We start from the raw sequence: 15,086 nt of genomic DNA, 5'->3' as shown, positions 1-15,086 counted from the left end.
ATAGTGGGCTGGGACCACTCATTTCTGTTCATCTACTTGGACGAAATCCTCATTGCCAGCTGCAGCCACAAAGACCATGCTACCCACCTGAGACAACTGTGCACTCAGTTGCGTGTTCAGTCTGACAATTAATGCCACAAAGTGCCAATTTGGCCTGGACACTACTGACAGACACAGGGCAACACACTTCCCCAAAAAGATCAAGGTGGTCCGGCACTTCGCCAAGCCACGTACAGTAAGAGGGCTATAGGAATAGGCTGGTATGATAAACTTTTACCATAGATTCATACTGGCAGCAGCCCACATCATGCGCCCCCTCTTCGCGCTGATGGCGGGCAAGTTAAAGGACATTACCTGGGATGATGAGTCTTCAAGGGCATTGCAGAATGCTAAAGATGCACTGGCCAACATCACCCTCCTGGTTCACCCCGGACCAGAGGCACCTACCGCTCTGACAGTTGACACCTCAGCACAGCGGAAGGAGATATGCTGGAACAGCTGACTGAAGGCCAGTGGCAACCCATGGCCCTTTTCAGCAGGCACCTCTACCCACCCCAGAGCTCAAATGCAGTGCTTTCGACCCAGGGCTATTGGCGTTGTACCTGGTGGTAAGACATTTCCATTTAATTTTGGAGGGTCAGCAATTCAAGGTCTTCACCAATCACAAGCCGCTGACCTTTGTATCAGACCAGTGGACGACCCGGCAACAGAGACACTTGTCCAACATGTCCAAATTTACCATGGACATACAGCACATCTCGGAGAAAAGCAATGTGGTAGCCGACGTTCTGACATGCTCCGCAATCGAGTAGGTCCATACCTTGTCCCAAAGGGTCGACTGTGTGGCCTTCACCAAAGTGCAGCAGCAGGACCCTGAGATCCCCATGTGTAGAACCGTTATCCCCGTCAGCCTAGGTAATCTGACACTGCTGTGCAACGTCTCTACCAGCAGCTCTCGCCCCATTGTTCCAGCCTCATGGAGGCGCCAGGTTTTCCATGCACACATACAATCCGGGCCACAGTCAAGATGGTGGCTGCTCAGACCTGCACAAACTGCCAGTACTCAAAAGTGCAGACTCACACAAAGGCACCCACACAGACATTTGAACTAATGCAGTTCAGGTTCAGCCACATACACATTGATATAGTGGGGCCAGTCCCAGTTTTTCGTGGAGCGAGATACCTGCTCACCAATGTCATCTGCTCCACAAATTGGCCTGAGGTGGTCCCATTGGCTGATACCACCACAGAAACCTGCGCCTGGGCACTCATTGACACATGGGTGTCCAGATTTTGGGTCCCAGAGCACCTAACCTCAGTCAGGGAGGCACAATTTACCTCTGGGCAGCACTGGCTAACTTCCTGGGGACACAGCTCCAACACACCATGACATACCACGATCAGGCCATTGGGTTAATGGAGCAGTTTCTAGGCCTCAGAAGGCAGCTTTGATGGCCCGGCTCAAGGGTCCCAACTGGGTGGATGAACTGCCTTGGGTCCTTCTGGGCATTCGCACCATGCCAAAGGAAGACTTCAATGCCTTAGAGACGAAGATGGTCTACAGTGCACCCATAATCAGTCCAGGGGAATTCCTAGCCCCCAACAAATGCCCTTGAGAACTTGCAACAAAAACTGGGGTCCCTGGTCCCGCAACAACCCCACCACATGGCCATCCTAAACATAACATCCCCAGGGACTTAAAGACTTGTCAGTATGTGTTCGTGCGAAGGGACCCTACAACAACCCTACGAGTGGCCCTACAGGGTCATCAGGGACAACGGCTCCACTTTTATCCTTGACATAGGTGGTAGGGAGGAGACCTTTACAGTTGACCACCTGAAAATGGCATAGTTGGAGTGTGACCAGCTAATCTCTTGAGGTGGGGGGGGGGGGTTGTGTAGTGGCCCACACACGGAGACATGGACTGGCCCACTAAATGGCTGATGTACGCGGCGACCATATGGACCGGGGGCTGACACTGGTCCCAGGTAATGTTCCACATGTTGTGAAGATGAGAACTGTGGTAGGAATGCCATGCAATCCCAGGCTGGCACTCAGATGATGCAGGGCCCTGATGTCAGCAACTGAGGCCCATAGAAACGCGACGGCCTGTCCAATAAACCAGTCTCAACTTCAAGGCTTTGTTGTGTGTGTCCTTCTTCTTCACACCCATTATAGCTAGTGCTATAATGTTGACATTCTTGGATTTCACAATCAAAATTTATTGTCATTAATATGTCATGAAATTTGTTGTTGTACTGCAGCATTACAGTTCAAATATTGATGTAAATTACATAAAAAAGTGCAAGAAAATAGCATAAAATGAGCTAGTGTCTGTGGTTCATTGTCCACTCAAATATTTGATGGCAGAGGGGAAGAAGCTGTTCTTGTATTAATAGGTGCTCATCTTCAGGCATCTGTACCTTTTTTCTGGGGGTCCTTGAGGATAGAGGCTGCTTTTTTCAGATGTCACCTCTTATAAGAGTTCTCAATGGAGTGAAGGCTGGTGCCTATGATGTTGTTGGTTGAATTAACAACTCTCTGGAGTGTTTTTCTTGTCCTATGCATTGGCACTTCCAAACCAGACAGTGATGCAACCAGGCAGAATGCTCTCCACAGTACATCTGTAGAAGTTTTTGAGTCTTTGGTGACATACCAAAGCTCCCCAAACTCCTCACATATTATAGCTGTTGGAGATCATACTTTGTGATTGCATCAATGTGGAGACCCAAGTACACATTCTGAGATTTTGACACCCAGGAATTCAAAGTTCTTGACCCTCTCCTCTGTTCAATGACGACTGGTTCATGTTCTCCTGATTTCCTCCTGAAGTCCACAATCAGCTCCTTGGTTTTGCTAATGTTGAGTGCAAGGTTGTTATTGTGACACAACTCAACTAGCTGATCTATCTCACTCCTGTATGCTTCCTCATGGCTACCTGTGATTTTCCCATCTATAGTGAAAATGTTTTTGGATTATCGAAGATTTAGTTAATTGAAACCATTGAGAGGAAATTTCTCACAGAGTTAGAGAAGGATGACAGTGACGATTGTTCACTATCAAATGTACCTGTATCAACCAAGTGCATGAAATCTGTTTACCTTGGAACAAAATTTTCTGCCCTGGTGTCTATTTTGTCCTCTAATTCTATTCAAGAGTTGTAAATGTTCACTTTTCTTTGTGGCTCTTGCAATGTGTGGTGCACTCTAGAATTGTTGTAGGTCTCTTTATTAGCTTCATCTTCCACTATATGCTCTTAAAAGTTCAGATGCTTAGCTTGCTGAATGACAGGTTTCTGTAAAATGTTTTTTTTTTCCACAGGGCTTACCCTGTTTCTTCTGAGCAGGATATTGCGTGGGTGTCTGTCACCACAATAACAGAATTGTTTTGAATTGAAGCTTGAAATTACTCTCTGCTAACAGATCCAAGTGAAAAGTTCTAACTTGGTACTTACTTAGTCCTCTAACTCTATGCACAGCCATATATTCTGGCCTTTCAACTTCAACTGCTCCATGTGATGCAGATGGCAATGATCTTGTGAACTGGATGGAGAGTTTCATATTCTCTTCAACAAATTTACATCAAAGATGCATTGATATGTATCCTTTAACAATTTGAACTTTCAAACAAAAGTTAAAGTCGTAGTGGGCTTCAACCCTTCATGCCAATCGTCCCATCCCTGCTTTCTCCCCAAATCTTTTGATCTCTTTAGGTATTAGTACTTTGTTTATCTCTTTTATGATTTTTTAAAATAATGATTTGACCTCAATTAACTTCTGTGGTGGAGAATTCCACAGGTTCGTGAGTCTTTGAGTGAAGGTATTTTTGCACATCTCTGTCCTAAATGATCTACCATGTATTCTTTCTGTTATGTCCACAGTTCTAGACTTCCTGCAATTAGCCTCTACAGTTCTGCCAAGATTTTATAAGCTTCAGTGAGGTTTCTTTTCATTCTTCTAGCCCCTAGCAAATAAAAGGCCAATCATCCTTACCTCTCTCTCTCAGTACATCAGCTCTTTCATCCAAGGAATCAGTCTGATGAATCTTTGCCACACTCCTTCCATAGATCAGGAGACCAAAGCTTCACATAAAACTCAAGATGTGGTCCTACCAAAGGCCTGTACTTTCACTTATGATTAGAAAATTCATCTTTGCTTCCTGTGTGATCAAATAAAGTTGACTCATAATTTACTTTATGATTTGAAAAGCCATTTGCACTGTTTCTATTATTAAAACTTATTTAGAAACATCCTGCAATTCTTCATCACAAAAGTCTATTACAATTTTTTTGTCATCTGTAATTCCAAATTCTTTTCCCAGAGGTTTAGGACCAACGATGGTTGGGAATACAGTTGAACAAAATGAGGTTAGTCTTGTGAATCACTATCACCACAGTAAGCTGATTTGGGATAGGTGGACTGACTATACAGAGCACGACTTAATTGTTACTTGGCTTACACAGATTCAATTTAATATTTAAAGTTTGAGAGCATAATAGCTACTCAGAAGATTCAGAGTGAAGCAGATGACTGTTCAGTATTGAAAAATAATATCTGTATTGGTTAGCAAGAACTCCCAAATATTAGATCTTAAAAGTTGAGAGTAAAGTTGATTTTGGGTGGTAATCACATACCGAAGATTATCAAATGAATTGCAATTTAATTTCTAGTTCATTTGTCTTTGTCATTAGTTGTAAATGATTTTAACCCTTATATTTGTGATAAATGGTCTACACATATTGCTGAGTATGATGGAAATATGACTACTTACCCAGAATTGGGTATAGTAATAAAGTATGCCTAGAACTATAAACAAAAAAGTAATTTACACAATGTTCTTGGAAAGGAAATATAATAGCATACAAGAACAATAAGAGAACATAACAACATGCTGTAAAGTTGTTCAAGCTTAGCCCCTCCCAAGCTCTTGCCTATGCAAGACATCCCTGTGATTATCCAGCCCAATGCCATCATGAAATTGTTTTGTTACCCATTGAGCAGGTGTTCATAAACCAGCAGAGGTATAAGAAAAGTGAACTGATCGCTTCTAACCCAGAGGAAGCATTCCACAGTTCGAAATTAAGATGTAAAGGAAGATTTTTTGTTGTTGGAAGAATTGAAGGGGGCCACAAGTATAGTGAACAAAGTAATCTTTGACAACTATTTACCAATTTCTAAAATGCAATCAAATATTTTCTGACAAATCTCAAAAAATCAAAGTTGAGTAATAATCATTTGGAAATCATTCTGTGTGCAGTATATTTTGTAATATTTATTTATAAACCTCATTACAATAAAACAAGGAATACATTTCTCATAATTTTGTCAATTAAAAAAAGCTTTTACTGGTAAGAAGGCAAAGCCTAATGTACACTTTGGTGCTACATGAAAAGCAAGCTCCCACGTTTCGATTTCCTGACCTCTATGAAATAGAGTCACAAATTTGCTGGAGTCATCATACTTACCATAATCAATCTTTCTGGGTTCAATTTTCAGGTCAGGTGTACTCTGGCTTTGGAAACACTAACCACTACAAAATATTGAGATTGTGTCTAATATTTCAATTATAGAAATACATGCCATTCTAGTACTAAAATCCACTTACTAACAAATTACATTGTCCAGTGGATATGAGCAGCCATTTTATGGTGATATTTGTAAAGCCATGTTGTGTTGGTATAAAATGAGGTGAATTTGTTGCACAAAATAAATGTGGGTTTTGAAGAAGTAAGTATTAATGCCACGATCCCAACCTAAAAATAAAAGATATGGAACAGTACTTCAGATAAACATCCAATGCTAAGTACAATAATGTAGCTGCAAGAAAAATTACCAATAGTAAATCTAAAACAATGCTGTAAAAACAGAAAATATGATAACTGATAATCAACGGAAATGAGGAAACCTATAAATGTGTTTATCTAAATTCCATATACCTCAAAATAACTTAGATTTTTAAGTTTCAATGATTCTTCCCCATTCTCCCTCAGTATCTAATTTTGGGATGACTACCATATTCAAAATAGTAATACCTGAAGAGTTTAGTAAAATATATTGATTGCGGAGTTCAAGTTAACATTTTTCATGGAAATAATCAATTATCTAAAATAGATGAATAGATGAATGAAATCAAATTATCTTCTTCATTTTTTACACTCTCATAATTGATGCAATTGTGATTTAATTATAGTTTCAGAATTTAATGTATTGTGGAACTGTGGCTTGTTGGTCTAAGAATATTCATCTTTTGGCTCTCAATTTCCTAGACATGTCAGAAAATGCTCCATGTAAAGTGTGAAAAATTATTATTTCCCATCTATGGAAACTCCCCAGGATCTCTCCTTGATATATATTTTCCAATACAAAATGCAGTGTATCTACATCCAACTATTGTTAGAGACAAATGGGAATGTGTCTTCTCAAAAAATATTCTATTTGACACTTCACTTGCTGCCTTTTAAGTGCAGAAAGCATCAGCCCTAGAATTTCTTTTCTATGTGACATCAAGTCAAGTTTATTGTCATGTGATTGCACAAGAACAACCTGAAGAAACAGCGTTCTCTGGTCCTTGGTGCAAAACACGCAGACACACAACCAGACATAACACACATGCAGATGAACAATATGTATGCAGGACATGTATTTCATCTCTACAAAGAAATCAATACTGTGGTTGTGCATGCTTCAGTGCAAGCCTGTCAAAATGTAATACTCCGCTGAGGACAGCTACAATGCCTGCCATAATGTTTTGGAAGAAGACACTTTTATCTTTATTTGCCCCTGTGCTCTACAGTTTTAAATTGGGACTCAAACAATTCACATATGATGAAAGTGGACATTCCAGATTTTATTCATGGTTATTTGTATATATTTTGGTTTGACCAAGTAGAAAGCTCAGCACTTTTTATACATAGTTCCCCTATTTCAGGGGACCATAATGTTTGGGACATTTGGCTTCACAAGGGTGCTTGAGTATTCAGGTATGTTTAGTTGCTTCATTAATGTAGTTATAAGAGAACTAGGCTTGCTTCTAAGCTTCTGATCACCTTTGGACTTCATAGTTGCCATTTTTCAACATGAGGACCAGAGCTGTACCAATAAAAGTCAAATAAGCCATGATGGGGATGAAAAACAGGAATAAAACAGTAAGAGACAGCGCCCAAAATTTAGGATTACCAAAATCTACCATTTGGAATATCATTGAGAAAAAAAGGTGTACTGGTGAGCTCAGTAATCGCAAGGGGACTGCTCGTCCAAGGAAGATCCCCACTGCAGATGACAGAAGAATTCTTATCATAATAAAGAAAAATCCCCAATGGCTGACAGATCAGAAACACTCTTCAGGAGGCATGTGTGGATGTGTCAATGACTAATATCCATAGAAGATTTCACGAACAGAAATACAGAGGTTACATTGAAAGATACAAACCACGAGTTAGCGACAAAAACAGATTTACAGTTTTCCAAGAAAAATTTAAAAGAGCCTGTAGAATTATGGAAAAAGGACTTGTGGACAGATGAGACTAAGATTAACCTATATCAGGGTGATGGCAAGAGCAAATTGTGGAGGCGAAAAGGAACTGCTCAAGTTCCAAAGCATACTACTACCTCATTTGTGAAACATGGTGGCTGTCACGGGTATAAGTGCACTTAACTTCATTGATGATGTAACTGCTGATGGCAGTAGCAAAATGAATTCTGAGGTGTATAAAAACATCTTATTTGCTCAAGTTCGAGCAAATGCCTCCAAACTCATTGAACAGCACTTCATCCTGCAGCAAGACAATGACCCAAAACATACTGCTAATGTGAAAAAGGAGTTTTTCAAAGCTAAAAACTGGAAAATAATTGAATGACCAAGTCAGTCACCTGATCTAAATCTAATTTCACATGCCTTCCATATAGTGAAGAGGAAACTTAAGCGGACTGTTATATAGTCAGAATAATGTGAACTATTTTGTAACCACATAAGAATACACCCTTCTCACTGTAGTAACTGCATATATATATATATATATATATATATATACATATGTATGTAGATGTGAGTGTGTGAACAGTTTTCTAAGATGGTGGAAGACATCAGTAAGTAAAATCTCTTCTGTTACTTGAATATCTGTTATTTAAGAAGCCTCCCAAGTAACACAGTCACATAAGATGGCAAAAGAGAATAAGAATAAAGCCATAAAATTGATTTTAAAATCACTGAAATTCAAAGGGAAAGAAGAAAAAAAACATTACTGAAAAAAAAATGGCTGGAGCAACAGCAATTCACTCAGTGATGGACTGGGAGGCTGAAGACATTGTTGAATCATTTAAAAGGTTTCAGCAGAAGTGCAATTTAGCATTCAAAACTATTTTAAAAAATTGAACAGTAGAGGAGAAGGTCAATTATATACTTCTCTGGACAGGGGATCGAGGCCTTGACTTATTTAATAGCTGGGAGCTTACAGAGGTGGAGAAAAATGATCCACAGCAGATATTTGCAAAGTTTGCTTTTCACCTTGAACCTAGGTCTAACCATAGAATTAAATGCTATGAATTTCAAGGCTTAATGAAAGAGACTGATGAAACTGTTGATAACTTCCTCACTAGTGTTACGAGCCCTGAGGACTCCAAAACCCAGCAGCAATAGAAATTCACCAAGACAAATGGTTACTTAAACAAAAGTTACTTTTAATTTTCTTTAAACATGAAAAAAGGATCAAATTTGAAGTTATTACTATTAACTTAACCTAACCTAACTTAACCCTCTTCTAATTCTAAGTGCATGTGTATGTAATGTGTATATGTGCAGGGAAGTTCTTTGCTTTAATAGTCCAGTCATTCACTTCTCACTTCTCCAATTTCACCGGAGTCAGGTAATTTTTATGCTGTGCACAAAATTTAACATTTATGAATTTTCACCAGGTTCTAGTGCTTAAAGGTAAATGGTTACCACTCAGGAAGATTCTTGTTGGTTCTGTGTCAGAGAGATATTTGTGGCTTGTTGGACAAACACAAACTGATTTCCTCCGATCAGTCATTTCAGTGTCTTGCCAAAGAAACTTGTCCCATCATGGGTTTTCAAAATGTTAACCTCTTCTTCCAGGTCACCACAGAGTTCCTCTTGTTTCAGGAGAAACACTCTAGCCAGCCATTTCCCCTTGTAAAGACAAGGGTTTTCAACAGGCTGAACTCAGAACTCACAACCCATCTTCAAAATGAGGCTTTCAAAAAGCCTGCCAGCTTGCCATGTTGCAGCCTCAAAAGCTACTGCAGAACTGACTTCTCTCTCCCTCTAAAAGATAAATCACCTGTCTGGTTTTCCTCTCTCTGATTGTGAAAACCAGAACCCCTTTCAAGGCTCCAAACCCAATCCTTGAAAGATCTTTATCAGCACTTGAGCCCAGATTTTGTTCCATTTGCACCTGCTTTCTTCCTTCCTTCTAAAGCAGTTCGATTTTCTCTGCAAAGTCACAGAGCCTGAATGTTTAAATTCAGCAAAGCTCTTGCATTTTAAAAGAGACGTGGTGTAAGTATCTATTTGTGAAGTGGTCTACACTAAACCCCCACCATCGACCGCTTTTAAAGACATATTTATATGTAATATGCAGATATAAGGATGTAGAGGAAATATTAGTTGATCAACTAATATGGGGGAATGCCCATCCCAAAGTGCAAAAGTCTCTTATAGGGAAGGTCAGCTTGAAGCTGGCCGAAGCTATAGACACAGCCAGAGCCTTCAAAGCCATGAGGACGTGAATGAAATCCACAGCAAAGAGAAGGAAAAGTTGATACTATAAAGAACACAATCAGAAAAGTGCAAACCCCCAGGTCCTGCAGGGAGTGGGGTAGACAACACCCCTTCGATGACTGAAACAAATGCCCCACATACAGTTCTGAATGTAGAGCCTGTGGTAAAGCAAACCACTGGGCAAAGATGTGCAAGTTGAGTATGAAGAAACAGTAATACGTGAAGAAAAAAGACAAGAAGAAGATCCACCACATAAAAGGAAACAACAGTGAGGACTCTGACACCCAGATATGGGACATAGAATTCATACACCTTCATGAGATGTCAGATGAGATTAAAGAAGGAAGCGAGTTGCACACAAGGATCCAAATACAGAGAACAATCCAGAACAAGCCTACGACATTTAACCTAAAGGTGAAACTGGGTAATGGATCACAAAGCAACATTCTTCCACTCAGACTCTACTGCCAGATATTCCCAGAAAACATAATAAAAAGACATCCAAAAGACGCTGCATTGGAAACAGCAAATATCACATTAACGGCCTATGGTGGACCCATGATCAAGCATCTCGGGAGAGCTAAGATCAATGGCTGCCATAAGGGAAAGAACATCCTCTGTATATTCTATGAGGTAGATCCAGATGAACCAGCAATTCTAGGTCTGGATAGCTGCTGGGAGTTGCAGTTGATCTCTGTCAATTATGGGATCCAAACGAAGAAGATATCCAAAAGGATCAATGGAAACACACAACAAAAAGAGGAAATGATTTCTACAGAAGTACCTCCCAGGCCATGACACACAATGGGAGCAGACTTGTTCACCATGAATCAAGAGTGGTATCTAATAGAAGCCTTTACTAATATAAGTTTCTATTCATCAAAAGGGTGAAAGACCTGAGAGGATCAACTATCACCTCAGAAATGATAGCGCTTCTTACTGAACAAGGAATACCTGAGCAAGTAATATGTGACACTGGAACACAGTTCACATCACAAGAATTTAGAACGCTGGCTGCAGAGTATAGGTTTGTTATCACTACATCATTCCCATACTACCCCAAAGGTCATGGGTTCATTGAAAGACAAGTGCAAACAGTGAAATGCACACTAGTTAAGTATCATGAAGCAAAAGAAGACCCATATCCAGCTCTTTCATCATTACGAGCAACATGAAGGGCTGACATGAAGTCCCCGGCAGAACTTCTAAATGGCAGGAGATATAAAACAACTCTGTCAAGCAAATTACATCCTCCAAAAGTTCAGGGGGAAAACCAGAAGATTGGCTGACACGCAAGAAGAAGGACACCAGCATTATAACAGGCAGGCTCAAACATTACCAGAACTCTTCAGAGGGCAGCATGTCATATTCAGGAGCCAATGTTGAAAACATGGACCCCACCAAAGGTCAGAGAAGCTGAGACACCAAGATCTTACATTGTTGAGACGGACTCTGGCAATCAGCTGAGGAGGGACAGAATTCACATCCGGCCGACACAAGATGTGATGAAGCAGAAAGCTTTAATACCAGCAAAGCCTGCAACACCAATATCAAGTGAGGTATCAAGTGAAGAGACCACAACCACTAAAACCAAAACATCAACACAGCAGTTTTCAGGTGAAGCACAACAAGCTAGATCACCTACACGTGTACCAGCAACACAGAGCCCAATGGTCAAGCCAAATCCAAAAGGTGGTGAAGCAACATCCTGACACCAGTGCAACATTGATAAGAACTATTTAAAAAATAGTTGTGTAAATAAACGAGTGTACAAGTTCAGTTACTTAAGTTGGACTGGAAAGAAAGTGATAAAGAACACTAAATTTTTCTTTATCTTGAGAAGGAGGGATGTTATAATAGTCAGGATAATGTGAACTATTTTGTAACCACTCACTGTAGTAACTTTAGTGCACCATCATGGGTAATATGTGTATGTATAGGAGTGTGTGTGAACAGTTTCCTGAGATGGTGGAAGACATCAGTAAGTAAAATCTCTTCTGTTATTTGAATCTTGCATCACTAAGTTATTTAAGAAGCCTCCCAAATAGCATAGAGACATAACAGGGATAAGCTCCCAAAACAAGCAAGAGCTGAAGATGGCTGCAGTAGAAGCTTGACAGAGAATCACCAGAGAAGATACTCAGTTCCTAGTTATGACCCTGAATCACAGAGCTGTTTCCTCTCCAGCAGTCAGCATGGTTCTCTCTTGCAAAATCAGTGTCTTTGCAAATGTATTGAATCTGGAACAGACTATGACAGAGGTGTCAAACTCAAATTCACGGAGGGCCAAAATTAAAAACTTGGACTAAGTCAAGGGCCGAACTAAATATTTATTGAAAATTTTCAACAACATCTGCATGTTTTCTCTTCTTTCAACATATGTAATGTTAAACTTTTTCTTATTAAAATAAATGTTTAATAATAGTTTTGGATAAACTCTTTCCAGAAGCATTAACAAATGAGAAATAAAATATTCAATAAATAATATTTCTCTATAGAGGATTTGTCAAATGTTGCTAGTGTGCGGTCGAATAGTAAAATCTGAGGGCTATTGAGAATGTGGGAGAATAAGATGATTCCTGAAACAATCAAATGGGTGACTGATTGTGGGCATGAACTCTAGCAGGGTTATTTGGCATGCCCTTTTTCCATTGGTACAGATATCCTTTGATTTACACACTTTTCAAGTTTTATGCCTAATGAGCTTGTATCCAGGTGCAGGACCATTTTTAACCAGGAATATATTTATCACTGTGATATGAAACTATTGGAAGATCGTTTTATCCTGAGATTAAAGTTCATAATACTTACTCAGGCTTGTGTGCGGGAGGGTGGGGTTTGCGGGCGATCGGGTTGGACAATGACAGTGTGGGGCCATCGGCTCTCGCTGCAGGGCGGAATCTCGGCGGATCAGCGGCCCCGTCACCGTGAGTTGTGGATCGGCCTGCGGCAGGGAGGGGGAGTTGGCAATGGTCCTGGCGAGGTCAGGCCCGAGGCCTCCGGTTCCGGGCACTGGGAAGCGGCCTTGGCTTCCCCTGACTCCAGCCAGGCCCCAAAACCAGAGTCCACGGTGAGACCCTGCAACGTAAACAGAGGAGGTGGGGGCGATTAGCAGGCTGACGCCAATGCATTCTGGGATTTGTTGTATTACTGTGCATGCGCTATACTGGCGCAGCAGCCAGCGGGCCACCTCTAATACATTTTTGAAATGATCTTGCGGGCCAAATATAATTATACCGCGGGCCAGAGTTTGACATGTGTGGACTATGACAAGTCTTCCCTCAGTTCTTCCAATGTATTTAATTGTCACTGGGCTGTGACTTGTGATGGTGCTTGTATGAAATGTTAAATGTTAACTATGACCATTCAGTCCCTCCTGTCTATACTAACCCTTACAGTGATAATCTCATTTTACTAAAACAGGAGCTCATAATACTACTTTAATATAATGCCATTGCTATGTCTCAAATATTATGGTGGCTTGAAATGACGCTATAACTACATGGTCAAACCAAAATGTATACAATAACCTTGAATAAAATCTGGAATGTGCACTATAATTACATGTGAATTGTTTGATTATAAATCTAAAATTATGGAGCACAAGGCAAAACAAGGGAAAAAAAAGTGTTTTTGTCCCAAACATTATGATGGCACCATATTTTAATCTTTGCAAGACCAGCAGGTTTTGGGCAGAGTAAAGGATTTCCATTGATTTGATAAACTTCAAGCAACAATTGGTGTATCCCAGAGACACAGTGTTGTATTGGTTAAATCTTGATGAATACCATTGCGTTTCTTTCTAGATGTCATTGGAACATGTATTGCATATGGAAGAAGGAGTTGGATCATTGTCACCTCTCTGTTGCTACCACACTAATATCAGTATATGTTGGCACTCAGGCTCTGACTGTGCATAGCGGGCTCCTTTCACCACCACAAAACAACATCTCGTTGCTTGTTTCAAAGTTCTATTTTACAATCTCTTCGGTAAGCCATCCACCAGGATCATCCATCTCCTTTTCCTGCACAACCTCAAGAACATCCAATACCTGATGGATTGTGGTAAAAGCTATTCTTCGGATTTATCAAGATACAGCACTGTCTGACTGAAAATAATATTTTGAGGATGCATGGTCAGACCCATTGATGCACCATCAAGTACTCAAAGGACTGTTGTTGAGAAACTAATAGGCTTTTACTCAGTTCAGAACAACAGCACATCCATACTGTTTGACTGTCCTACATTGAGGAAGGGGCTGTGGAACAGCCACCTTTATACAGGAGCCTATGGGAGAGGCCACAGGTACAATGCCAATAGGTGTCCCTGACCAGCCAAGTATACATAAAGGTGGTTTACCATATTCACCCCTTGTTTTTAAAGAGTCCAGTGGGGTGAAGTGGAACTTACAAGGTTACAATTCAAAGTCACGTTCAGTCTTTCAGGTGGTCTGGTCATTCGCTGGGACCATTGTAGTACTGATTATGGCTGCAGTGCTGCAGGAGGGTCCTAGACAGTCTCAGGCGTCTGTCTGGTGGGTAGGCACCAATGAGACGGCTGTATCCTCGGGGCAGAGGCAGGGTACCAGGGGTCAGGTGCATCGTGTGCGTTCAAAGGAGAGGAGGAAGCAAAGTCCCTGACAGACACAGTGTCTTCATGTCTGTCAGGTTATGCCATGTAGGCATATTGGGGTTGACATGGAGGAGGTGGACCCTTTTGACCAGCTGGTCTGACACAGTTCCTCACATGCTTCCTGAGTAGGACAGGCCCTGGGACGTCAGCCATGTCAGTAATGTGGTCCCTGTCGCAGGTTTCCTGGGAAAGGAAAACATGTTCATGCGGTGTGGCATTTGTGGCAGTATATAACAGGGACCTGACAGAATGGAGTGCCTCCGGGAGGACCTCTGGCCAGCGGGATACTGGGAGGCCCTTAGACCGCAGACTAAGGGGACTGCCTTCCAATTGATAGCATTCTTCTTCTCCACTTGCCGATGACCTTATAACTAGTGGCCCTGCTTGCGGCAATGCCCCTGGGCAACAGGTACTGGTGCAGCTCATCACTCATAAAGGAAGGGCCCCAATCACAGTGGATATAACTGGGGAAGCCAAACAGAGTGAAGAGGCTGTTCAGGGCCTTGAGACTATGGCAGCAGTCATGTCCGAGCAGGGGATGGCAAATGGAAAACAGGAGTATTCATTGATGATATTGAGAAAATCAACATTGCGATCAGTGGAGGGCAGGAGCCCTTTAAGATCAACACTGAGTTGCTCAAAGGGGTGGGTGCCTTTAATTAATTGTGCCCCGCCTGGCTGGCACAAGTGCGGCTTGCACTCAGCGCAGACCTGTCAG

The 15,086-nt window shown here is 41.2% G+C and overlaps 1 protein-coding gene across 2 annotated transcripts in view; it reads right to left on the bottom strand.

Annotated features, from left to right (window-relative positions):
• Window positions 1-5,325: 5,325 nt before the first annotated feature.
• Window positions 5,326-15,086, bottom strand: part of mettl8 (methyltransferase 8, methylcytidine) — a 120,930-nt gene continuing 111,169 nt past the window's right edge. The window contains exon 12 of one of the 2 annotated variants that reach the window (XM_069935593.1): window positions 5,326-5,752. In XM_069935593.1, coding sequence (XP_069791694.1) covers window positions 5,734-5,752 — 19 coding nt within the window. In that variant the 3' untranslated portion in view covers window positions 5,326-5,733. The remainder of the gene's footprint in view (window positions 5,753-15,086) is intronic. The other variant, XM_069935595.1, reaches the window with a different exon arrangement.

The sequence above is a fragment of the Narcine bancroftii genome, chromosome 4 (assembly GCF_036971445.1).
Source record: "Narcine bancroftii isolate sNarBan1 chromosome 4, sNarBan1.hap1, whole genome shotgun sequence".
Lineage (NCBI taxonomy): Eukaryota > Metazoa > Chordata > Chondrichthyes > Torpediniformes > Narcinidae > Narcine > Narcine bancroftii.
This window is presented reverse-complemented; position numbering and strand designations above follow the sequence as displayed.